The sequence below is a fragment of the Myotis nattereri genome (genome assembly GCF_964212035.1).
Source record: "Myotis nattereri genome assembly, chromosome: 10".
Classification (NCBI taxonomy): domain Eukaryota; kingdom Metazoa; phylum Chordata; class Mammalia; order Chiroptera; family Vespertilionidae; genus Myotis; species Myotis nattereri.
The window spans coordinates 53,601,975-53,629,705 of record NC_138085.1 but is presented as its reverse complement, the minus strand read 5'-3'; the positions used below and the strand labels follow the sequence as shown (position 1 = coordinate 53,629,705).

Sequence of the window (27,731 nt, the reverse complement as noted above, 5' to 3'; positions counted from 1 at the left end):
TAGCTCCACATATTGCTTTTGGAAACATTATTACTAATCCTGCTAGCAATTCTACTGTAGAAGGATATATTTTCTAAAAATTATAAAACTTTAATGTGGCCATAAAAAAACTACTGTGTGGAAAGTCTATTAGGAATACTTAATAGCTCTACTACTTTTTAAGATAATTTATTATAAGTGGTCAGACACACACAATCTACCACCTTCTTTTTGTGAAAATGGTACATTTAATCATCTACATAATACTTTTTAAATATTCATTACAGTCAACATTTCACCACTTATGGGCTTAAATTCTTACACAACGATCCACTGAGATTTGAAAGGATCTAGGCTTTCAAGGGGGAGGAAAGAGGATCAAGATCGATGATTGGTTATTACAAGGACAAAGGTTAGTGACTTAAATGTAGACGTGCATTACAAATTGTTGTGTATACATTTTAAAGATTTCAAGATACACAAAAATGTAATCTAATTAAAAGGAGGCTGGTAGTCATTTCAAATGCTCAATAAGATTCCCACAGAAGAAAACAGGCTTATTGCAAGCAAACACAGTATCTTGCTACCTATAAACCTTCAGACAGGATTTCAACTATACCAACTCAGCTTTTAAAAAAAAAAAAAAATACTTTGTCACAGAAAATACGTCATTATGGAATACAAAAATAGCTATGTAGATCTATCAGGCCAACGTGACCAACAGATGAAATGTGTTAAAACCATACTGTTCAAAATGTGCAGGATTAAACAGAACCTAATCAAAGACAGGAGGACTACGAAGACTAAACCAAACGCCAGTGAAACAGAACAGCATGCCGTTTTCTCATACACAACCAAATGTAAAAAACACATTTGTGAAATAGCTGTTTTAAATCTTTACTTTTAAACCTTTCACAGGTTTCACTTTCAATCCAAAATATATCTAAACGGTAAAGCTCATTCTTAGCAATATATTATAGTCACATAAAAAAAAAACAAAAAACCACAACTGAACAGAAGATTAAAAAGCAAGATATACCCTTGTCCTTCCAATTTTTCTTCTGGCCATCCATCTCGTCACGATCTGCCCTCCAGATACAATGATCAATTATGCATACCAACAGGAACGCTGTAACTGCAAAAGTCTACCCCTGAGACATGAAATACCCGTTTCCTCAACCGGAGGCTGCAGTCTCCTCTGCTGCACAACTGCAGCAGGGCTGGAGTCACCTGACGCCTTCTGGGTGTGGAGCAGTCTGACGCAGTGCAATCTGTAACTAGGCTACTAATACTCAGGCACTACTGCCTTCTTTCTGGGTATTGTTCTCGTCTTTTGCTTGTTGCTCACACCAAAGGGAGCTACTTTTGCAAGGGGGGGAGGGGCAGCCTACCAAAAGAAAGAAAAGAGGGCTGTTTTTTTTTTTTTTGGCATTTAACCAATAAATGTATTTGAAGTACACTTAAGGCCATGTAGAGTTTTTTTGTTTTGTTTTAAATTATACTGCTGCTTTTCAGTTTCATTTAAAACTCTAAAATCAGTGGTTACCTGTTAAGAAAAACAACAACATGGACTGACTGCAAAGCTTATTCATAAAAACACATTACTTGCCGCATAATAATTTTAATGGCTCAATAAGATTTCTATTCATAAGATTAAAAAGCAGAGAGGCCCTAGTCCTTCAAATATTTCTTCTGACCATCCACCTAATCATGATCTGCCCTCCAGATGCAATGATCAATTTTGCACATCGACAGGAAAGTTGAAATAAGCTTTTATCTCACGGTAAGAGCTTATATTTCAAGCCTGGGAAATGCTAAGTCTCTTTTTTACTTTCTCCTAAGATTAAGGCTTAAAGCATTCAGCATTTGCACCCTTATAAGGGTATAAGTAGAGAATCATAAAGTCAAGTTATTTATGTTTATTTAATATATGCTACTCAACAGAAAAAAGTTTTTATTCAATTTCAACAATCTCATCTTTCTAATGCAATGGTATTTTTCATTCTTCTCCAATTAAGGAAATTCAGGGAGTTACAAATCTATCCTTATTCTGAATTTATCACCTGTTCCAACTCAGTCTTTCAATAAATATCTATTAGCTTGAGGAGAAATATTTGTGTGTTAATTATATCATCTGCCTTGAGAAAATATGAGACTAAACTAAAATTTTACTGATAAATACATAAAAATAAATCTATGTACAGAATTTCTAAAATTTTTGTTCAACTTTATAAAATTGTGATTAATTCCAGAGCAGAATATTAGTCTTTACTAATGTCCCATAACTGCTCAACAGATGCTACCATCTGACTAAGCAGAAGAGACGATAATGACAAAATCAGCTGAAATATTTTAAAATGCCTGATGAAGTATAAGATATGTAGCCTATGTACAAAAATACATATTTCACAGGACTATGCAGCTACCCTAAAATAGTTATAATGTTTCCTGGAATTTTCTATAAAACTGTGTGGGCTGCAAAACCCTCCAAAATCCTTAATATCAGAAGAGGCCTGAATATCGATGATTCCGTTCTTTACCTTATCTGCCTAACTGCAAACATAAAGCAAAGCTATTTTTAAAAAGAACCCAGTATTCTCAGCTTAAGAGTGAATATTTAACTTTAAACTATTCACTGGACCCTTGAGTAATATGATATTTGAGAACTCTGTCACCAAGTCAGAGCATAGCTGAAAATATCCCAAACTATTCAGTAAGTACATATTATTTCCTAATAATGAGTCCCATAGAACTGAAGCCCAATAAATATTTTAGCCTTAGAATAAGGCATTCAAAAATGGCACCCAAAGAGGTTCTTTTTTAAATATATTTTTATTGATTTCAGAGAGGAAGCGAGAGGGAGATAGAAATATCAATGATGAGAGAATCAATCATTGATCGGCTGCCATCACAGGGGATTGAGCCCACAACCCAGGCAAGTGCCCTTGACTGGAATCGAACCTGCAACTCATCAGTCTGCAGGCCGACACTCCATCCACCCAAACCGGCTAGGGCACCCAAAGAGTTTTTAAGTCAGAGATTACTACACAAACAGGAGAGGGGGATGGAAAGATTTAAGATATGAGTATTTACCATTCACATCTTCTGGTATTTAACTTGGTTTGACAATTTTTTTATATATATATTTTTTATTGATTTTTTACAGAGAGAAAGGGAGAGGGACAGAGAGCTAGAAACATCGATGAGAGAGAAACATCGATCAGCTGCCTCCTGCACACCTCCTACTGGGGATGTGCCCGCAACCAAGGTACATGCCCTTGACCGGAATCGAACCTGGGACCCTTCAGTCTGCAGGCCGACGCTCTATCCACTGAGCCAAACCGGTTAGGGCTGGTTTGACAATTTTAAAAAATAGTCCAAGAAGGCAAGAATGTGTAATAATATCCATTCATCTAAACATTAAATATACCTAACAACTCCCTGGCAGATTAAAAAGGCAAAACAGGAGCCCTGGAAATTCAACCTTGCATAGTGATATCTATTTCTTCAGTTTATATGGGCTTTGCAATTTATTAAGCTTACAGCAAAAACTAGTTCATATAAATCAACTGACATTCTGCCCATTTCTTTCTTAGAAAAGTTTTAAAACTAGAGTTCCTTTAAGTTTGGTAAACTAAGCAAGAACATGCTTAAATTTGAAATTTTGATGAGACAAAAAAATGTGTTAAAATATAAAGCTATATGGGCTATGCTTATTGTGAGGATCAAATGAATTAGTGTTATGCAAAATGCCTTATGACAGGTGCCTGACAAAAAGTAGGCCCTATGTAAGTGCTCGCTATTTATGATTAGTATTATGCTAAAAATAACAGACAAACTATAAGGGACAAGACCCTTAAAACACATCTAAGAAAGCACATGTATTAAGCCATCTGATTCTAGGCAATAACCAAGACCTTTCAAATCCGAAGTACCTATACACACAAATTATTGTTCTTTGCTATGTAGTTCTATTATTTTCCAGCTGAGAAAATTTTATATACAAAGAGTTTATAGGTCCTATTTCACATTAAATCCCAACTTACAGGCAAATAAAGGACATAAATTTGTTTTTTAAAAAAACAACATCGTTTATTTTGCCTTCAAATATTTAATAAAAAATTTTTCAATGATAATTTTTGAATAGAGCAGATACATCCCAACAGCATTTTGATTATTTGGGACAGGACCTATTTCCTCTTAAAAAGGAGGATTCCAAAAGAGAGGACAACAGAAAAGTGCTTTACTTATAGTGCAAGTAAATAAATTCTAAATTGTTTAAATTCTAAGTTCTACTGCATATTATTGGGAAGGGGGAGGGGAGGAGTTAGTCTCCTTTTCCTGAAATCAAAATCAGCCTTACACAAAACTTTTTAAGTAAACTGTTCAAAGTTCATGTTTGGCAACTTCCAACTCCTCAAAGTCCATATCCCAAGTACCTCTCCCAAGCATGACAAAAACTAGTAAGGAAAATGTCCCCAAGCATACCCCTAACTCCTAACCATGCCCTAAAATTTCCTATATCCTTTGTTTCTCTTCTTCTCATATCTCGAATCAAAAGTCTCATTTTCTTAGTGCACTTACCTCATCAGTAGGAAATGTACATGATTATATCAATCCCTACTAAAGAATAAAAAAACTCTTTTCTTTACAACCAGAGAGAGAGAAAGAGAGAGAGAGCGAGAGAGTGAGAGCGAGAGAGAGCAAGAGAGAGAGGTTTTATCTATATCTAAGTGGCAGGATTTCAGACATTAGAAAGTGTATTTTGGCATAGGCAGCAATATGTAAGCTGAAGGTCTGCCATGCCAGTTTTCCCAAGATTCTTCCTTTTCCATGTCTTTCTTTCCTTTTCTTCTGAACCCCAGAAAATTTCATGTTTTGTTTTGCTTTGTTTTCTTAACAATGTTGAGATAAAGGAAATAAAGTGGGAACAAGGCAGTCATTTGGATCGAAAGTACTACTCTAAACTGGCAATTGCTTGTGTACAATTCTTGATAGCTAAAATAGTTATTTCCACTTCCAGCAATAGAAAACAGCATTCACTTTTTAAGTAAACAATTGTAGTTACATAGTAGTTTTGAACTTACTTCAAAATTTAATTATCCTGAGTTATGAAACTAAACATATGTCTCACTACTGAAAGGTATTAAACAGCACTGTTTAATGTGCTGTAATATAATGCCCTCTATGGACTAAATTATAGCACTTCAACGTTAACTATTGAATTGTGACTTAAGATGTGGAGAAATACTGTAGTCTAGAAAATGAATGACAATACAAGTTAAAATGGCAAAAAAAAAATGAGCATTTTTGAGTCTATAAACAATTTTGCATAAGTTGCTAAAAATGAATACTAAAAACCATAGAGAGAAATTGAAAGTGATATTACTGAATGAGAACTAAAAAAATGTTGACTTCTTGTATTATAATCTAAAATAAATATATAGATATTCCAAAAGAGACAAAGCATTTTTAATTTGGAATTTAAAAAGTAATAGTCTTTAGGTTCTGAAACCTTAAAACCTTTAAGTTTTCATTAAAGTACACAGGTTTGGGGGAATCCTTAAGGTCATTTCATAATGTTTGTAATAGCATGATTCAAGCATTTGTTTCATTCAATACAATGTGTCAAGATTCAAAATCCTGTTATAAAGTCGTTTTTAGTTTGAAACAAATACCCACAACTCACTAAATTTCTCTGCCCAACTAAATATATTCCATATAGTCAATTATAGAGTATTCCATATAGACCTCATTTTCTATCTATAACACTAGGTGGCACCAACACCCACAGTACAGTTGATTATCCAACCCAGGGCATAAAATCTGGCAGTGCTGATTTTCTGTGTTCCCTGTGTCCCTGTGTTCCCTAGGATTGTTTCCTGGTACTAGGAAATTAGATCAGAGTATGATGGGAATAGGAAAACAACTTCACCCAAAAAGCATGTGGGATAAAATAATCTCTGACCAGAATTCAAAATCAATTTTGAATAGATCAGAATTAAATGTAAAAATGAATCTATAAGTAAAGTTATAGATTTCCCTATGTGAAAATTTAAATGTCCAGCAAAATTAAAATTCTTGGGAAAACTGTAACATGATAAGAGTTTGCATCCTTGTAAATAAAGCACTCCCAAAATTAGAGATGAAAATCTAAATTTAAAAACGGGCAAAGGAGCCCTGACCAGTGTGGCTCAGTTGGTTGGAGCATCCTCCTGTACAATGAAAGGTGGTGGGTTTGATTCCTGGTCAGGGCATATGCCCAGGTTTCAGATTCAAGCCCCTGTTGGGGAACGTACAGGAGGGCAATTGATCAATACTTTCTCTCTCAAATCAATGTTTTTTATTCTCTTTCTCTTCCTCTCTCTTAAATCAATTTTAAAAAAAACACAAAAAACCCACATATCCTCGGGTGAAGATTTTTAAAAAAAAATGGGCAAAGGATATGAACAGGCAATTCACACAAAAATTACAAATAGCCAATAAATATATGGAAACATATTCACCTTTGCATAACACTTTAACTTATCAATCTCATAAAGGTTTTCGATTTGGTTTTAAATGGCAAGTACAGAATGTCTGGAATACCTATGAAATAAGTCAGACACAGTGACTAGGAAGGAGCACTAAGTGTTTACTTGAGACAGGAAGACCTACCACTGTACTTTTTGAATACTGTATATGTGAAGGTATTATCTATCCAAAAAAAATTTATCAATTGGTGATAATAGAGAAATGGGTGTTTTCTTACGCTGTTAAAAGGGGTAAAAATTAGTTCTGGGTCTCATCCTCCCCTCCTGACTCTCTACAAGCGCCTTTAATTCAACATTTACTCCAATCTCTTTAAAAGGGGTGGGGCTTCTTTAACCCCATTATCTCCCTTCCATTGCTAACACTATTTCTCCATAGTCTCAAACTTTCTTTATAACTGTCAACATTTAATATCTATTTTCTAAAATCCCATTCATTCCTTAGCCCTAGCCCTGCCCACTCACACCACCAGCCACTGTCAGGACAATATCTTCCCTCCTTTTTGATAAATTCTTAATTCCTAATCTTAGGTGAGCTAGTATTTGATAACACCAATCAATCCTTCTACCTTTAAATCTTCCTCTTCTCTTGGTTCTCCCTCGTTGATCTGTGGCTTTAATTACTATCCCAGAGCCCATGGCAAATACACACATAAAAGCAAAGTCTCTCTCAAGAGCTTCCTCTGTATAATATCCATCACTTCTTGGATGTCCCTTAGGTGATGTATTACTAATATATTTAAAACTTATTTTCTTAGCTTCTCTCCTTAAATCCCACTTCATTCTCCAAAATTCCCGAACTCAGTTTCTCATACTGCCACCCATGTATTTGTACATATAGAGTAATCTTTAATGCCTCCCCTTATCCTTCATGTTCATGTCCAACCAAACCCCAAGTCCTATGTCACCAGGCTCATCCCATTACCTTAATGTTCATAGCCTCCTCTTTCTTAGACTATAGCAACAATCTCTAAACTAGTCTCTGCCAGTAGTACTACCCATTTGCAGTATATAAGCAGATTCGGTAGAATCCACATAATCACTACATATTTTCATAGAATAACAAACACATTTTCAAATCACTTTACACAAATTAGGTCATGAGAAATGTAGAGACAAAAGAAAAAATGAGAATAAGTAAAATTTTTCAGAAAAATTCATAATAGCATACCTCAATTTATACTTTTCAACAAAATGTTTACTACTCAGTATACATAACTTTATGCCTATTACTGGAAAATACTGCAGTATACTGAAATATTAGGAACATTACAGAAAGGTTTTTTTCATTAAAAAATTAATTTATAGGGGGGGGGGGGGTAAATGCACCTGAAAATGTTTTAATACCTCTTGCTCTTCGTGCTATCAGGAAACACTGAAGCAAAAGAAAAGAAATATACACTAAAGCCAATTCTAATATTTTTTTTCTAGTTCCTTGGCAATATACAAATGAACAATGAATAATTGTGTGGAAAAGTTAAGAACAAGGGTAAGTGATGAGTGCAAGAGGGGTAGAAAGAGCACTAAAACCTTTAACTGGGACAGTAGAAGAGGATTCTATCAATGTGATGTGATGTACTGGACACTACAAATGTAATATACTACACAAAATGTAGTGAAATGTTCCATGGTAAGTCAAAAGGTGGCAAGAAAGCACAAAACAATGTATGGATTACCTGAAGTTTTACTCAGCTCTGCTGAAATTATAGCAGGTGGTGATCTGTTCTCTTTTTCTGTACCAGCAGGAAGTTTTTTCTCGGCTTCTTTCACAAGAACTTTGGGTTTAACTATATTCCCTATCTCTGTTTGAGTGGCCAAAGCAGAAACATCTGGAGGCAGTAAGGGCACCTTTGAAATATCAGACCTATCTTTGGAGACTTCATCTGGGACATGGACTTTATCTTCAGCCTTACATTGTACCTTCTTGAAAAAAATGTCATGGGGTAATTCTGAGCGAGGCAATGACCCAGCTCCATCCTCAACATTAGCAATTTCACTTTTGCGGGGTACTTCTAGGTCAGTGTATTCCCTGGCTAATTTAGAAGAATCAGTTCTGGAACTGACAAATGTAGGGAACTCATCTATAATCTCAATGGGAGAAGAATCTGAAAATGTGTCACTCTCTCTTATTTTTGCTTCCTTAGCAATAAATAAGCCATCGTTTGAATAAACGGCAGTACTGAGCTCCTCCATCTGCAAAGGCGTTTTCTCTTTTTGGGTCCATGTTGGAACTTCACCAGGTGATACGGTACCTTTTGTGGTGTCTAAATTGGGCTGGAATGATTCCAAATATGGCTTCCCCCCCTTAGGTGGTGGTGAAACTCTGACTTTTTCCTTATTTTCATGTTCTATCATGAACTCAGATGAAGTTTCCATGAGATTTTCTTTCGTAAGTATCACAGCTTCATCTTGTTTTTGTGGAACTTCGGGTATTGAATCATCACTAAATAAGTCAACTGGTTCAGAATCAGGTGAGGAATCTTCAACTAGGTCCGAATGCTCAAGCTCTGGCTGTGCAGCTTTGGCTATTTCTGAATAATTAGAGAAATCTGGCGTTGGTTCAGCAGAGACCTTTGTCTCTTTAATTAAATCACATGCAATGGATATATAAGGACCTTCTGTTTCTTGAACAGCTACAGTCATGCTTGCAGGCTCTTTAACTTCTTCCTTTGTTCCTGATACTTTTTTAAGTGACACGTTCATGGCTTCTTCATAAGGTGGTGGATTTTCAGGCTCAGGTTTTATGCTTTCATAATTAACTGAAGGAGGAGCATCTAACGGGGATGAACTGGGCTGCACTCCAGAAGCACCAGCACTAGGAGCTACAGAACTTAATGGTGCTTCCATAACAATGTCAGGCAAAACTGGTGAAGGAGTAGCTTCGGATTCTTCAAATGATGGGCAAAGCTGTGCAACAGAGTAGAGTGACTCCTGCATAGCTTCTGATGTTTGAACCAAGTCCATTTTTGTTTCAAACGCAATCTTCGTACCTGTAGCTTCATTCAGTTCACTTTCACATGCTTCCTGTACTAAATCTGGGGTTAGACCTTCAGGCATGTTTGTCATTACTTCCCCTGTCACCTTTGATAAACTATCTGTCGTGACATAATCTGTCTCAGAATCCTGTGCTGCTACAAGGAAAGGGTGTGATGATTTGGTGCCAGTATTCTTCTCTGTTATAATTTGAGCCTTTTTCTCTTCTATTTTTTTTTCATCTGTCTTATTTTCTGAAGTATGGTCTTCCAACATAGGAAAAATGTTTGTTGAAATGCTTTCAGTAGCTGTTGGGTTAAAGGGAGTGCATGTGATGTATGTTCCTGAACCATCTTTTATAGCTTCTGGTGTACTGGGAAAGGAAGTATCATCATTACTGCTTTCACTATCTTTCTCAGGGTTTGTCTGATCAATGCTATCCACAAAATATTTCTTATCCACTTTACTCTCCAACTTGCTCTCTATAATACCTGTGGTAGCCAAGACATCACTATCTTGCTTATTATTAATACCTCTTACTTCCCATACTCGTTCAAATGGTTTGAAGTCTGCATATTCTTCCCTCATAGGAGCTCCTGTTGTAACTCTCTTTTCATTAAAACTGTCCCTTGTTTTTTCTGGAAACATAACTTTGTTCTCTTCTTTAGTCAAGTTAGTAAAGGCTATAGGTGACTCTTGTTGGTTACGGAGGACATTACTAACTAGGTCACCCTCGTCATCTTTACTCTTCACATTTATGTCCTTCCTAGGTTCTGCTAGTGTTGTGGCAGATTCTGCTTTTGGAGAGCCACTGAATGATGATCCCATTTCTGAATATTCCAATTCTGAAAACTCTGTTAAATCTTTGTCTACAAATGGATTTTTTGCCTTTTCTGGAAACTCTTTGGAAGCTTCCTTTGACGTTTCTTGAATTGTTCCTTTGGTAGGCAATACTGCTGGTAAATTACCAAGGTATTCATGTTCTTTAAAAGAAGTAGCTGAGAGGGAAGACAGAGAAGGAAGAGAAGCAGCAGTTTCAAGCAGGACAGATGGGAAATCCTCTTGACCAGCGGAAACAGTGTTACCTGGCTGCTCCTTCAAGTCCATAATTTTTTCTGTGACCATGGACAGAAAGGAAAGTTAGAGAATGCCAGTGTTCTCAGAGTTAATGTATGCTTTATTACAGATTCAAAATAGTGTTAGTAAAGACTTACTATTAACTAAAATGAAATGTAGCGTTTAATTAATAAATAACAAGTACACTGGAACCATTACTAAAAAAATTAAAGCTATTATCAATAAAACCTGTGTATGGCTACAGAGATAATTATATGTCATGCAAAGACATAAATCAGTCTTTAAGAAAAACCTCAAGTATAATCACTAAAAAAGCTAATTTTAACTGGTTTTAGTGGGGAAAAAGAGGATTTGAGAAGAGAGTTTGACAGTTTAGAAAAGAAAAGACATGGACAATTAAATGCCACAGAATGACATTCGTTCACATGAAAGTCTTTCCGCTATACAGCAAGTAAATTTTATTTGGGGAAATGGAACAGTCAATATGTAACTGTAAATCAAGGGTCCAAGAATTCCTTATATACTTCCAATTATTAATCAAAAGTTCTGCCCATTTCCCCGTTGGACATAGCATATAAAATGCAATTTCAACTTTTTCAGTAGATATTATCTGAACCATGCTAATTTTTAGTAAATTCAAACTACTCTGTACAGAGTTAACAAAACTACAGAGTTAAAGTTAGAATACACAGAGGATAAAAGGCTAGCAGAAAGAACTTGCCTGCAGAGGAGTGTATCACAGGCTCAGATGCAGCAGGAAGAGCAAAAAGTGTCTCATCTGAAAAACAAATAGAATATAACCTCAGCAGAAATAAAGACAGAGTTGGAAGGAGCCTAAAGATAAGAGGAGCAAGTAAGGGTTCAGTTTGTAATGAGTTAATACAAAACTTCACCTACAGAGAACAAAGCCAAGATGGAAAGGAAAAAGTAGTACCATTAGTAGAATCATTAATTCAGATTAAATTACCACATATATTATAAAGTTGATTAAATGGTATCCATAGAACCTATCATTTTTCAAGAGGCAAAAACATGTTTATGTTAAACATCATGAACCAAAGTGGCTTTAAGATACTATTTTTCTTACTTAATATACCACATCCAAAGCTTTTGTTCACATTTTCAGATAATTAAATTATCTTGTACTAATTAAGCCAAAATTTTAAAGATGCATTTGAATAAAACTAATACGACACTTGCTTAGTCATTTTTATTGGCATTGTTCAGTTCAGAAGAACTTTCGGAGAATGCATTTTCTTATGCCAGGTTGTCTACCTTTAAATAAAAATATTCTAAGAGTCACTGTACACTATTCTTTGAAGACATCAGTTCTATCAGTTCTATCATCATTGTTCAAATTACAAAGAAAATACTAATTATAATTAGGAAGATCATTATTATCACCAGTCTTGTTTTATTTAAAATTAACATTGAGGGCTACTTGTTATTCTAAGTACTTTACATGCAAAAACTCATTTTACTCCTTAGAACCCTATAGCTACAAGGGTTGTTGTTACTATCCCCATTTAACAGATTAAAAACCAACAACAATCACCACCAAGGGACAAAACTTAAGGAACTCACTCAAAACACAACACAACTAGTGAGAGTCAGGCAATTCAACCCCAGAGCCCATTTTTTTAACCACAATATATTTCGGACTGAATATTTGTGATTTCTACACCCCCGCCCCCGACACACACACACACCCCAATTTTTATGTTGAAGCCCTACCCTCCAACGTGATGGTATTTAGAATCAGGGCCTTTGGAAGGTAATTAGGGTTACAAGGTAGGATAGGATTAGTGTCCTTATAAGAAAAGACACCAGAGAGCTTGCTGCTCACCCTTCCCTGTCTCTCCATTCCGCTATGTGAGCAAGTGGCAGCCACCTATAAGCCAAGAGAAGGAGCCTCAGAATGGAGCCTACCTAGCTGGCACCTTCATCTTGGATTTCCTGGGCAGTGCAAAGAAAGGATGAATAAGCTTTAAAAAAGCAACAGAAAGAAACTATGCAAAATGAACTACAGCAGGGGGAAAAAAAGGCTGGGGTGGGGGAGGGGGAGAGTGAACAGAGCTCAGTGGCCTGTTAGATAATCAAGCATTTAAAGTATATGTAATTGGAACCCCCTCCAATTACAACAGTGACAGATGCAGGGGGAAAAAGGAATAAAGAAAGATATAACAAACTAAAATTTGTCAACTGTGATGGAAAATACCAATTTACAAATCCAAGAAGCAGAATAAATACAACCCACAAAGAAACACACTGTAAAGGTCAAATTGTTGTAAACCAAAGACTGAGAAAAATCTTTAAAACAGGAAAAGGGCAAGGGAACAGCAATAAGAATGACTTGACCTCTCACTGGAAAAAAACATACTCCAAAAGATAATGGACATCCTTAAAATAATTTTTAAAAAAGGGCAATCTAAAATTATATACACTCAATCATTATTATTCACTGATTCCCTATTTGCAAATTTGTTTACTGGCTAAATTGGTAATCCCAATAGCAGACATGCACAGAACAGCAAAATATGCCCGTCACCCAACACAAGTTCTCAGGTGAGGTTAAACAAGGAAGCCCTATGTCTCCTTGTTTCATTCTCTGACTGTAAACACATATTCTTTTTCCAGGCTATTTAGTGGCACATTTTTTCACATTTTTTTGTGGCTTTTGTTAGTTACTTTGCTGCTTAAATAGGCTCCTAAGCACAGTGCTGAAGTGCTGTCTAGTGTTCTTAACCATAGAAGATTGTGATGTACCACCTTACAGAGAAAATATATGTATTAGATAAACTTCATTTAGGTATGAATTATCATGCTGTTGGTCATGTGTTCAATATTAATGAGTCAACAACATATAGTAAATAATGTGTCTTTATAAATAGGAATACACATAAAACAAAGTTATATATAGATTGGTTAACAAAAATGCTATGACTAGAGGTTTCCAGGAACCTAACCCTGTATTTCCCCTAGGGGCAATGATTCAGTATTTGCTAATTCAGTGTTTTCTGTGACTCTATAAAACATAACTTCCTTCTCTGACTGGCTTATTTTGCTTAGCATAATGCATAACCCAGGAACATAGACAATAGGGTGGTGAAGACCTGGGGTCGGGGGTGGGGACCGGCTGGGAGAAGTCAATGGGGGAGAAAGGAGGCATATGTAATACTTTTAACATTAAAGATTTAAAACAAATAAAACACCATAACTTCTGTATATAGCAAGATTGTCTGTATTCATAAAAAATATTCTTGAAAAGCAAAGAGAAAAAGGTATTATCAGATAAAATATGAAAACAAAAACTGAAAGAAATTACCATCAAGAGACCTGCACTACAAGAAATGCTAAAGTTTTTCAGACTAAAGGGAAATGACACCAGATAAAAATCTGTATCTTCATGAAGGAAATAAAAATCTGTATCTTCATGAAGGAACAAAGAATGGCGGAATGGTAAATACAAAATATTCTCACTTCTTAATTTCTTTAAAGAATAATTGATTTTTGAAGCACAAATAATTACAATATACAATAATATTTGTAGAAGCAAAATGTATGACAATAAAAACACAAAGGATGGAAGAACTGCATGGATGCATAAAAGAACCAAAACCAGATGGGACATAGAGAAAACAAAGACTTAAATGAACCATACTGATAAGTATGATCAATGTAAATGGTCCCAATTAAAAGCAGGTTTTCAGACTAGATAAAAATTCTTCTATGTGCCATTTATAGGACACACACTTTATATATAATAACACAGGATGTTAAAAGTGAAATGCCTGTGGAATGAGGGGTCCCAGATTCGATTCCGGTCAAGGGCACATGCCTGGGGTTGTGGGCTTGATCCCCAGTAGGTGGAGTGCAGGAGGCAGCCAATCAATGATTCTCTCTCATCATTGACGTTTCTATCTCTCTTTCCCTCTCACTTCCTCTCTGAAATCAATAAAATATCTATATATATAAAAGCGTAAGTGACCAGCCGATGGGCCGACCGGTAGCTATGATGCACAATGACCACCAGAGGCAGACGCTCAATGCAGGAGCAGAAACCACAGGCATGGAAACATGGAACAGACTGATGAATCTCATAGGGAAGGGGAAGGAGGGCAAGAAGAGATAAACCGAAGATCTTATATTAATACTAGAGGCCCAGTGCACAGACTCATGCACCAGTGGGGTCCCTCGGCCTGGCCTGCGGGAATCGGGCTGAAACCAGCTCTCTGACATCCACCAAGGGGTACTAGATTGCGAGAGAGCACAGAGCCGAGGGACCCCACCGGTGCACAATCTATGCACCGGGACTCGCGCGCGCGCGTGTGTGTGTGTGTGTGTGTGTGTGTGTGTATATATATATATATGTAAGAATCTAAAAGGATATATCATCCAAGCACTTATTCTAAGAAATGTGGAGCAGCTACATTAAGGTCGAGCAAATTAGATTCAAAGACAAGGAATATTACCTTGATACTATCAGTGATAAAGAGGGGCACTTGGTAATGATAAAGGAGTAAACAAACATAACACTAAATAGCTATATTACAACACTAAAGGTGTATGGGAAAGGTATGTAGAAAATACATGAAGCAACAACTAAAGGGAGACAGACAAATCTAAAACTTTTATTTAAAAAATTTAACACTCAACTCTCAACTAATCGACAGATTACACCCACATGCATGTAATCAATAAGGATATAAATTTAGATAACACTATTCACAAACTAAACTGACTTTTATAGAGCACTACAAACAACAGAATACACATTCTTCTCAAGTACATATGGAACATTCACCAAGATAAACCATTTTCTGGTCTATAAAACAAGTCTCAATACACTTTAAAAGGCTGACATCATGAATTAAATTGATCACATGAATTAAATTGAAATCACTAAGACAAAAATATCTGGAAAAATCCCAAAATGTTTGGAAATTAAACTATACAATTAAAAAAAAACACCATGGATCACAGAGGAAATTAAAGCATATTTTAAATTAAATAATGGAAATTTGTGGGATACAGGTAGAGCAAGGTTAGAGAGAAATTTATAACTCTGAAGGATTCAATTCAAAGAGCTTCCACCTCACGAAACCAGAAAAAAAGAGCAAGTTAAACCCACATAAGTAAACCCAAACAAGTAAAAGAAAATAACAAGAATCAGAGCAGAAACTATTGTTATAGAAAACTAGTAAACAATAGAGAAAAATCAATGAAACCAAAAGTGAAGAAATCAATAGAATTGATACTCCATAAAACTAACAAGAAAAAGAAGTAAATAAGATCAAGTAATGGAAATAAAAGGACTATCTCTATAAATCTTAAAAACATCAAGAATATTATTAACAAGTTTATGCCAATAAATTAGATAACTTAGGTGAGTGGACAAAGTCCTTGATGTCTACTCATCAAGATAAAATAGACAAATATTCCTTTAAAGGCATACATTTCTAAAACTGGCAGAAAAGAAATAGAAAATCTGAATAGCCCTATATTACTTAAAGAAAGTTCAGTATCCTTATCATTTAAAACCATATCCACAAAGAAAACTCCAAGCCCAGAGGCTTCACTAGTAAATTCTGTAACATCTAAGGATGCTTATACAGACGCTTTCAACAAATAAAGGAAATGCAAACACTTCCCAAAACGTTTTATAAATTGATACATTACTATCAAAACCAGACAAAGATATTGCAAGAAAATGAATTTACAGAAAAATACCCCTTACACATACATGCAAAAATCTTTAACAACATATTAGCAAATTGAATTCAGCAATTCATAAAAAGTATATTCATTACCAAAAGGGTTTAATCCCAGAAATACAAGATTGGTTCAACATTGAAAATGAAACAATGAAATTTAGCACATTAGCAGTCTAAGAAAGGAAAGTAACACGATTGTCTTAATAGATGTCAAAGACATCTGTTAAAATTCAATACCTATTTCGTAAAAATTTTCAACAAATTTGGAGCAGAAGGAAACTTTCTCAACCTAAGGGTCAGGACATCTAGGAAAAATATGCAACTAACTTCATACTTCATAATAAGACTAATCATATTTCCCCCAGATGCAGAATAAAACAAGGAAGTTTCTACACCTTTTACTGTACTTGCCTTCTTTCCACATTTATAGCATAATATCAGAAGGGAAAAGTAGAATGATTTTAACTTGCAAACAGCACTGTGTAGTAAGAAAATTCTATGGTTTAAAAAAAAAAAAAAAAAACACCGCCGAAACCGGTTCGGCTCAGTAGATAGAGCGTCGGCCTGCGGACTGAAAGGTCCCAGGTTTGATTCCGGTCAAGGGCATATACCTGGGTTGCAGGCACATCCCCAGTAGGAGGTGTGCAGGAGGCAGCTGATCGATGTTTCTCTCTCATCGATGTTTCTAACTCTCTATCTCTCTCCCTTACTCTCTGTAAAAAAATCAATAAAATATATTTTGAAAAAAAATTTAAAAAAAAAACAAAACACCTATTAAACCTCACTAGAGCTAGGAAGTAAATTTAGGAAGATGCAGGATAGTTACGAGAACAGTATACAAATCACTGAATTTCCATGTACCAGCAACTAACAAATGAAAAATAAAATGTTTAACTATCATTTACAATAGCAACAAAAAACACAAAATACTTAGAAGTAAATGTAACAATAGAAATGCAAAAGCTCTACAGTGAAAAATACAAAACACTGCTGAGAGAAATACATACTAGTAAACATGACATGTGGATTGGAAGACTTGTTGTTAGCAGGGAAGAGCTCTCTTAAAGAGTTTCTTGTGTCTTTGCACATCTTGTGAAGAGAGGGATGGGGCACTGGCTGCCTTTGTTCCCATCTTTTCAAAGATGTTTGTACTGCAAACAACCTTAGAGACAGAGACAAAGTCTTTCACTTGAGCAGTAAGGCAGGCAGGCTTTTATATAGTGTAAGATCCAGTTTCTCTAAGCCCAAGGTTGCTTGGCCCTCTCTGTGCTGCCCTAAGGAAATGGGGCTCTGGGAATCTGTCCCAAAAAGTGCTGATATTCTGGCTATTACCACTGCTGTGAGTATTAAAGTCCCGTATTTCTTACCCAGGTATCTGTGTCCTCTGCCAGCATCCATGAGACTATGGCAGGCTAATCTGTTAGCTTGTTAAAAGGTAAAATCTCAAACTCTTAAGATGTCAAATTCTCCCAATATTGATCTCTAGACTCAATATAATCCCAAATTCCCAGCAGTCATTCTGTAGAAATGAACAAGTTGATCCTAAAATGTATATAGAAATACAAAGGACTTAAGGCAAAACAATTTGGGGGGGGAAAAAGATAAAACTTGGTGTATTCACACAGCTCGATTTTAAGACTTACTATAAAGTTATAGTAATTAAAACAGTCTGGTTACAGGCATAAAGATAGACAAATAGATCAATAGAATAAAATAGATAAAGACATCCTTGACTCACAATGAATGGTTTGACTGTACGGAAAGCGATATACATTCAATAGAAATCATACTTTGATTTTAAATTCTGATCATTTCCGGGCTAAGGATATGCAGTACAATTTTCTGGTGAAGCTGAGCAGTGGCAGCACAAGCGGTGAGCCACAGCTCCCAGATCAGGAAGGTGAACAACTGATACTCTACAGTGTATTCACTGTGTTAGATGATTTTGCCAACTCTAGGTGGGCAAAATATTAAGTGTTCTGAGAATATTAAAGGTAGGCACGGCTAAGCTATGATGCTTGGTAGGTTAAATGTATCAAATGCTTTTTTAAAAATAGTCATTATTTAATGAGCTAATTCCTTGCTCTCCTTCTTCACCTCTCTCCCTCATTATCTCACTCCTCCACCCACTCCCAACATTGAATGCTAAACATACTTATGCAAACAGACATGATATAATGCCAGAGAAAGTCAGTGCCAATTTTTAATGTCTAAATGCATTTCTGACTCAGGATATTTTCAACTTACTATGGGTTTATAGGACATACCCACCATCCCACGTTGAGGAGGATCTGTATGCTTAAACAGACACACTTATATGGTCAACTGATTTTCGTCAAAGGCACCAAAGCAATTCAATAGAGAAAGACAAATTCTTCCCAAAAAAATTTTGCTGGGCCAGACCGGTGTGGCTCAGTGGTTGAGCGCTGACTCATGAATCAAGAGGTCACCAGTTCAATTCTCAGTCAGGGAACATGCCCAGATTGCAGGCTCGATCCCCAGTGGGGGTGTGCAGGAGGTAGCTGTTCCATGATGTTTTTCTCATCGATGTTTCTATCCCTCTATCCCTCTCCCTTCCTCTCTCTCTAAAAACCAATAACAACTTACTTTAAAAAATGTTTGCTGGGACAACTGGATATTTATATGGAAAAAATACAAAAATCTGAACCTGTAACTCTTCCATAGGCAAAAATTAATTCAAGATGAATTATAGATTTAAACCTAAAAGCTAAAACGATAAAGCTTCTAAAAAAAAACAAACATAAAATGTTTTACAACCTTGGTGTAGGCAAATGTGTCTTAGCACACAGTAAGTATGAACCATAAAAGGAAAGCTTGATAAATTAAGACTTCTTCAAAAGCAGAAAATTATACTCATCAAAAGAAACCATCAATAAAATTAGCAGGAAAACTACAGATTAGGAGAATATATTCACAATGCATATATCTGAGGAAAGACTCCTACAAATCAGTAAGAAAATGGCATCTAACACAATGTAAGAATGGGCAAATTACTTGGACACTTCACAAAAAGAAGTTACACAAGTAGCCAGTAGACATGTAAAAGCCCTCTAATTCATTAGTCATTAGGAATTAAATTTAATTCATCATGTCAATTAAAGCTATAATGAGAACAACTACATACCCACTAAAATTTAAAAGACTGATAATATCAAATGTTTGTGAGAATGTGAAGCCACGCTAACTCTCATACATCGCTGGTAGACGTGGAACCACTCTGGAGAACAGTTTGACAATATTTTTTATAAAGATAACTACCCTATGAACCAGCAATTCTACTCTTACTCAATTCTACTCTCTTAACCCAAGAGAAATGAAAACAAATATCCACAAAAAAAGGCCTATACAAAGAAAGTTCACAGCACTCTATTGTTCATAATAGCTAAAAACTACAAATAATCCAAATGTCCATCGACAAGTGAACAAATAATTAAATTGTAGCACATTCTTATCATGGAATACTTACTCAGCAATAAAAAGGAATGAATTACTGATACCTACAACATCACTGATAAGTCTCAAAAATATATTGAGTGCAAATAACCAGACACCAAAGTAAATACTGTATGATTCCATCCACATGATACTCTATAATCGGCAAAATTATGGTGAAAACAATCTGAACAGTAGCTGCTTGGGATTAGAGGGCTGGGGGAAGGACAGAACAAGAATTAAATTGACTGCTAAGGCTCAAGGGATCTTTCTGGAATGATGAACCTTTTCTGTTATCTTGACAGGGGTGTGGGTTAAATGAGTAGCTGTATTTGTTAAAACACAGAATTACTAAAACTTAAGATCTATGCATTTTACTGTATGTAAGTTATATCTTCATTATTTTTTAAAAATATATTTTTATTGATTTCAGAGAGACAGGGAGAGAAACATCAATGATGAGAAAGAATCATTGATTGGCTGCCTCCTGCACGCCCCCTACTTGAGATTGAACCTGCAACTCAGGCTACCCTTGACTAGAATCCAACTTGGGACACTTTAATCAGCAGGCCAACACTCTGTCCACTGAGCAAAACTGGTCAGGGCTGTAAGTTATCTGTATATGTAAAACCCTAATATGCAAATAGACCGAACAGCAGAACCAAAAAACCAGTCACTATGATATGCACTGACCACCAGAGGACGCACGCGGAACATGGCAGGTGTTGGCAGCAGGCGGCAGAGTGCGAAATATGGTGGGCATCAGCTGCAGCGGGATGGTGGAGCAGGTGAGCGGGGGTGCCAGACCAAGGAGGGGCACCTGTTGCTGTCATTGGGGCGAGCCTCTGGTGGTTACTGAAAAGTCTTTGCTCCCATGCACCGCAGTCCTGCCCAGCGCTCGCACCCACTACCAGCGCAGGCCCTGCTCCTAATCACTCACTCAATCACTCACTCGGCGCCCTCAGCAGGTGTGAGCAATGGCTGCCGGCCCCAATAGCCCCTCAGGGCTTCCCCACCTCCCGCTGCTCCTGAGGGGCGATCGGGGCAGCAGCCACCACTCACACACACTGACAACACTGGCCATGCTCGCACCCACTGCTGACACTGTCCTCAATCGCTCTGCGCTGTCAGCAAGTGCGAGCAGGGCAGCAGGAGTGGGGCTGCTGTGGCGGGGGGGTGAGGGGGGTGGGGGGAGCACAGCAGGAGGGGCCAGGTGGGTTTGGCTCAGTGGATAGCGCGTCAGCCTGCAAGCTGAAGGGTCTTGGGTACAACACCAGTCAAGGGCACATGCTGGGGTTGCGGGTTCGATCCCCAGTGTGGGGCATGCAGGAGGCAGTCGATCAGTGATTCTCTCATCATTGTTGTTTCTCTCTCTCCCTTCCTCTCTGAAATCAATAAAAAAATATTTAAAAATATAATAAAAATGTCACCCTAGCCAGTTCTGTCTCAATGGATAGAGCATCGGCCTGCAAACCAAAGGGTCCTGGGTTCGATTTTGGTGAAGGGCAAGTAAGTACCTTAGTTGCAGACTCTTTCCAAGCCCATGCAGGAGGCAACCAATTGATGTGTTTCTCTCACATTGATGTTTCTCTCCCTGGATGTGTCTTTCCCTCTTTCTCCCACTCTCCCTAAAAATCAATGGAAAAATATCCTCGGGTGAGGATTAACAAAAAAATAAATAAAAAATAAAGTAATAAAAACATTAAATGAAAAAACTGTACATGCATTCTTCAACAAATTTCAGAGAGTGTGCACAAGTAAGGGAGAACCCATAAACAGACATAAAACAAACCAATCCATTGTAATGTGTGGACCTTATTTGGATTCTGGCTTTTTTTAAAAAAAACTTTTTTAAAAAAACGTATGACATTCACTAAGTAGTAGTAAATATAAACTTTAGCTGGATACTTGATGAAATTAATTATTGTGAAATATGTTGGGAAAGTATTTGATCAAGAGTATTGTGGTTATGTTTTGGAAAACAGTACTTGGTTTGCAAGATACATAATGAAATATTTATAAGGGTGTGGGACTGGCAAGATTGGCAATGGATTGATGACTGTTGGGGCTCAGTGTTGGTTAAATGAGGTTTCATTCACTATTCTGTTTTCCTTTATGTTTGAAATTTTCCATAACAAAAAGTAGAAATAAATTTTTAAGCCCTTCAAAAAGGAGGTAAGGCAATGTAAACATACTAAACTTCTATTATACTGAAGTAATTTCAACCACATTTTTACCCACAATTCTTATAGCAGGCCATTAAAATATATATTTGATTCTATCAACACCAAACTTAACTAGAGCTCCTGATGTTTCTCACATCAGTTTCTCTCTCTCTCTCAAAAATCATTAAAAAAAACATATCCTCTGGTGAGATTTTTTTTTTTTAAGTTATAGTCTATATATGGGTGTCAGATAGGAACTGGACTTACTGAGGGATCACCTGGTAGTGTCTAACCACTACCACTACCATTATGATGTACACCTGAAAATAATATAATATTTAACATCAACAATAACTGAAACTCTTAAAAAGTAATTAAACAAATAAAAGTTATAGCAATTAAAAAAATAAATGAAACAGAAAATATTTCATCCATACTACAAATATATGACAAAAGTGGCATTTCAAAATAGTAGAGAAAATGGTGTTGAGACAAATGAAATATCATATTCAAAAATAAAATTGTATCAGTACGTTGTTCTCTAGAACAAAATAAACTATAGAAAGAATTAAATGTTAAAGTAAAATCATAAAAATACCAAGAGAAAACGTGGAGAAATTTTTATAAGACATATATATGACAAAGGCTAATTTCCTTACACTAGATCAAGTGCTCCTACAGCTAGAAGAAGAAAAAGAAAAAAAGAAGAGGTCAAAACTGTGATGAGAAAAATGTACTGGCACCTAAGCCTAGTAAATAATATGGCACCTAAACTAATTAAAAAAAAAATACTGGGAAATATAAATTTAAAAAACAATTTGCTAAATCGATTTACTGGTTTATCAATCTACTCCACTGGTAAAGGCAAAAGGAAAAGAGGTACTTTAACACATTATTGGTGAGAATATAGGTTGGAACAACTCTTTGTAGTACAATTTGGCATTATTTAGCAACATTTTAAATGCACATAGCCTTTGAACTAGGAATTCTATTAGCATGAATTTATCTTACAACACCTAGAGAACAGCATGTATTCCCAAAGAAGTTTACATAAGGGTGTTCACAGCAACATTATTTGTAACAGAATAGCTGAGAAACAACCTAGTTAATCATCACTAAAAGACTGGTTAAATAAAGTATGGTACATATGTAAATACATACATGCTTTAATTCATAACACTTGGGATTTTCATTGAGAGAAAATACTGTAATAATTCTGGAACTATACAGAATGTGAAGATTAACTTTCATCTATAATTTTCATTCATTCAACAAATATCTGAGTGCCTACACCACATGTCTGTGCTCAGTAATGCAGACATAATGTCATATAATCCTTTTCCTCAGGGAAAAAAGGTGATATAGCCTCTTTATTCAAGGAGCATATAGTCTGGTAGAAACTAGAGATGAGTAAACGTACTATTATCACATATATGGCATGATATCTATCCTGAGGTAAGAACAGAATATTATGGGAACACGTGAGTAAAGCAACTTAAAATTAATAATCACCATGCCAACAAACAAAAACTCAGCAGCTTAAAAGTGAAATTATCAACTCCTCCTTTAGAGCTGAAATGATGATGAGGCCATCAGTCTGAGCAGACCTTGGCTTCCGTACAGCTGGGTCTGACCGCCTTGCAGGCCTATGTCCACAAAGGTCACATCCCCCCATTTAAACACTGCTGATGAATGAGGGTTCAGCCCTTAGAGAGTTCTGAATCCCTGGTGCTATCACCCTCAGGGGGACCTTTTCTAGGGTCTATATTTAGAATCAGGAACAAAAAGTCTCAAAGAATGTGCTATAAGAATAGTGTATCTGCAACATTTACTTCTACTTCATCAGAGTTTCTAAAGAATCAAGAAATATATCCATTTGGTTGGTACTTGAAACCTGGGCTAGCAAAGTACCTATAAAATATGCCATTTAAATTGGAGCCTTACATCAGTAGGGTTTCAAATAAATTGCTTTTAGGTACAGTGGGGCCTTGACTTACGAGTTTAATTCGTTCCATGACGGAACTCGTAACTCAAATTACTCGTATGTCAAATCAAAAAGTGAACGAGTGAGACACGTGATGCTGGGCTGATGTGGCATTCACTGTGATCACTGTGATGTTCGCTGCGCCAACTAGTGGTGGGGTATCTGAAGCTGGCTCGTAACCCGAATTTTAGCTCGCAACTCAAAGCAAAAAATCTGCTGAGAGACGGCTTGTATCTCGAAAAACTCGTTAGTCGGGACACTCGTAAGTCAAGGCCCCACTGTATATTATTAAATAACTACACTAAAACAGAGCTAATTATTAGACAATAGGAAATATGCCCCTTTTTAGAAAGGTTTTATATAATACAGCAAATCTTCCAAGTTTACAGAGATATATATAGTATGAAATAGCATATTTTCTAAATACTATTCCACATAGTTATTTACCAAAGATTCTATATATATTCATTACATCATTTAAAAAAGGATGAGGGAGCTTGTTGGTTACTAAAAAGGACTATAAGTTTGGCACTGTGCTTCCTAGGAGCCTATCTGAAACATAATTTATCTTATCCATACATACCACTTGTTCCTAGTCAGAAAATTAAAAATAGCTTAACAAAAGAAATTATTCGGAATCTCTAAATTCATCAGTTCTATTCCTTGCTGTCACTTGTTAGATATAAATGGAAGATGGGGACTGAATAGGGCACAATCTCTCTTTCTTTAGAGGCATCTTATACTTAAGATTTAACATATATATATCACTCAAAATCTTAAAAGACATGGTTTTTCATCTCCAAGATATAATAACCCTATACTTAAAGCAATATTAAATCCTATATAAACTTCCATTCAATTAACAACTTTGGACAGTCTCTGAAATTGATTTAATAAGCACCAACATTCTTTCCTTTGCATTTACATTCATAGCCTCAAAGTCCTGTCAATTCTTCTTTCATAAAAACTCTTTGTACCCTAACTATAAAAATACAGATTCACAACCAATTAAAAAATTTTCCCTTAACTAAGTAATGAACTAGATTAGCCTCTACTCAACTGTCTCAGAACTATCGCAAAAGCTTTCTCAATAGTTCCCCTGTTTTTCTTTCCAACCTATCTTAGAATATGGTCACCAATTCCTTTTCTAACACTACCATCCAGGCCTCAGTTCAATAATCTTCAGTGTCTTCCTAATACCTAAAGCAGTAAATCAGGAAGAGTAAAAAGCTACTAGTCAATAAGTTCATAATTTGTCCGATAAGATGGACTCTAAATCTCGAATAAACTTGATATTTTTACCTTCTGAAATAATTTCCCAAGGTGTTCTTAAAAAGAATTTAATTATTAATGTACAACCAGGTACTCGTGGATGAAAAGATTTGAAAACTATTTTACAGACTACGCAGATTTGTCTCTGTAGACCTAAAACATAACTTCCAAGAAATAGTATATCTAACCAATACATGAAAACCTCTCAAAATATTTCATTAAGTCTCATGGTAAATCGACCACAAGTTTAATTGGCCTAGTCCCGGATAGGAAGCCACAGGTTTCCCTTCTTTAAGACCATCAACCATGCTGCCTTTGTGTTGACGATTCCCTGATGATGCAGTAAGAGGCTAAACCTGTCCACACCGACACCAATTCCTCTTCCTCTGCAGCTGAGACGCGAGCAGAGCTGCGCCCCAAGGAACGCAATGCCCGCAGCCCCTTTCCGGGCTGGGTTTAGCCGGTGCGGAGCTGCCACATCAATACACCGGGAACTGGGCGGTGGCAGGACTTGGCCACAACTCTCCCACCCGGGTCTGCACGCGCACACCACTGGGGGCGCCCTCCCTCACTGCAGCGGGGTCAATGTGGACGCTTTCCAAGGGGTCATCTCCCCACAGGCGCAGGAGGAGGGGAGGGGAGACGAAACGCATGCGGCCACCCCGGCCAGGGCGGGGATAGGAGGGGGCCCGGGCTGAACGCAGGCCAGCGGACTGACAGCCAAACTGCGCCTTTCCCCCAGGAGCAGCCCAGACGGGGAGACAAAAGATGAAGGCGCCAAGGCCTTTCCGTCCGCACCCCAGAACGAGGGCAGCCCAAGAACCCACAGCCCTAGTTCCTCGATACACACCCAGCTTCTAGGGGCGGGTGGGTGCCTAACTTCAGGGACGCCGGGGCATGGGGACCAGCGGGAAGAACCGGGAGCGGGCGGGTGCACGTGTTACCCGACGCCCGGACAGACAATGAAGCGCCAGCCCCGGCTACCTCCGCCGCCCCACCCAGCTCCCGGCGGCTCCCACGGGGGTGGGGGCGCCTTCACCCCCAGGTCCGCAGACAAAGCCCCTCGGGGCGGAGAGGGGGGGCCCGCGGGAGCAGCTGGGGCTGCACACAAAAGAGGGAGGGGCGCGGGGCGGGCGGGCGAGCACTCACCCACGGAGCCAGAGGAGCTCCTGCGCTTGGGCGCGGCCGGCGTGGAGGGGGGCGCAGCGGGGGCCGGGGCGGTCGGCGTCCACGCGGGCTCGGCTTGGGGGCTCACGCTGGCCGGGGGAGGTGGGGGCGGCCGGGCCGGAGGCTCGTCGTCCTCGGGGAGCTTGGAGGGCGAGGCTGCGGCAGCGGACGGCAGGGATGGCGCGGTGGACGCGGGACTCGGGTCCCAGGGCTGATGCCTCTCCGGGGCGACAGGGGGCGCGGCCGGCAAGGGCCCCCGGGGCGCGGGGGGCACGAAGTCATTGTCGAAGTCCAGCAGGGGCGCGGTGGGGGCGGAGGCGGTGGGCACTGGGGCCGCCGACAGCCCGGCGGCGGGCTTCCTCTCCAGCACCTCCAGCTCCTCCAAGTCCTCGTCCTCGTCCTCCTCGTCCTCTTCCTCCTCGTCCTCTTCCTCCTCGTCCTCGGGCTCCCTCACGAACTGGTACTTGAACGTGGGCTGAGGCCGGGGCGGGTGGTCCGAGGACGAGGAGACCCGAGACGACTGGTCCGCGTCTTCCATGGCTGGCGGGTCGGAGAGGATGCTGCAGCTGCGGCCGCCGCCGGACGCTTCTCCTCCGCGGCGCGGGCTGTGGTGGGGGCTGGGGAGCTCCGAAAGGGGCAGAGCCGAACGAGCTGAGGGACCGGCAGAGGCGACGGCTCCCGGAACAATGAGGCTGCCCCTCCTGCCTCCGCACCCGTGATGCGCCACCCGCCCCGTCCCCAGTTGCCGCCGCCGCCGCCCAGACCGGCGTAGGAGAGAGGCCAGCAGACTCTCCGCCCAGTTTGGCGCGATTCCTCCTCCCCTGCGGGCGGGGGCTGGCGCGGGAGGGAGGAAGCCAATCGGCTGCAGGATAGTGATAAAGGACAACCGGCCGGCCCAACGGAAAGGAGGAGAGGCGAAAGTGGGTGTGGCTTACTGCGCTTCCTCTCTCCTACCGGCTGGGTTGGGTTCGGTGGGCGGGGTTTGAAACTGGCAACCCCGCCCTCCCCCGTGGGTAGTTTAGCAGAGGGGATGGGAGGGAGAGAGGATGGGAGGGAGAGGGGATGGGAGGGAGAGGGACTGGGAGGGAGAGAGGCTGGGAGGGAGGTGGGGGCGTGGAGGTGGGTGGGGGGATGGTCTGGCCGAGCCCACAGCTGCAGGTCCGCTGCAGTTAGAGGGCTGCGAAAGCGAGCCAGCTGCCGACCCTGGGGGTGGGAGAGACTCCTGGCTCGCCACCGGAAGGGCGTTATCCTGGGTGGAAACTTTCCTCCCAGGAAAGGGAAAAAACCCAGAGTGCACAAAGGTACTAACAAACGGGACTGTGGAGTCGGCCCTAAGGATTGAACTACACATTGCATTTTAAAAGATTTTTGAAATAAAGGATTCTAATTGTTCTAAACTTAAATTCCCAGGCCACGT

The 27,731-nt window shown here is 38.7% G+C and overlaps 1 protein-coding gene across 4 annotated transcripts in view; it reads right to left on the bottom strand.

Annotated features, from left to right (window-relative positions):
- The window catches only part of RTN4 (reticulon 4), a 54,637-nt gene extending 27,564 nt beyond the window's left edge, over positions 1–27,073 (bottom strand). Inside the window, exons 1-3 of one of the 4 annotated variants that reach the window (XM_081100955.1) lie at positions 26,297–27,047; positions 11,281–11,337; positions 8,186–10,597 (exon numbers count right to left, since the gene is read on the bottom strand). In XM_081100955.1, the coding sequence (XP_080957081.1) occupies positions 8,186–10,597; positions 11,281–11,337; positions 26,297–26,852 (3,025 nt within the window). In that variant the 5' untranslated portion in view covers positions 26,853–27,047. Of the gene's footprint in view, positions 1–1,018; positions 1,229–8,185; positions 10,598–11,280; positions 11,338–26,296 lie in introns of those variants that run through there. The other 3 variants (XM_081100956.1, XM_081100957.1, XM_081100958.1) reach the window with 3 other exon arrangements.
- Positions 27,074–27,731: the final 658 nt, after the last annotated feature.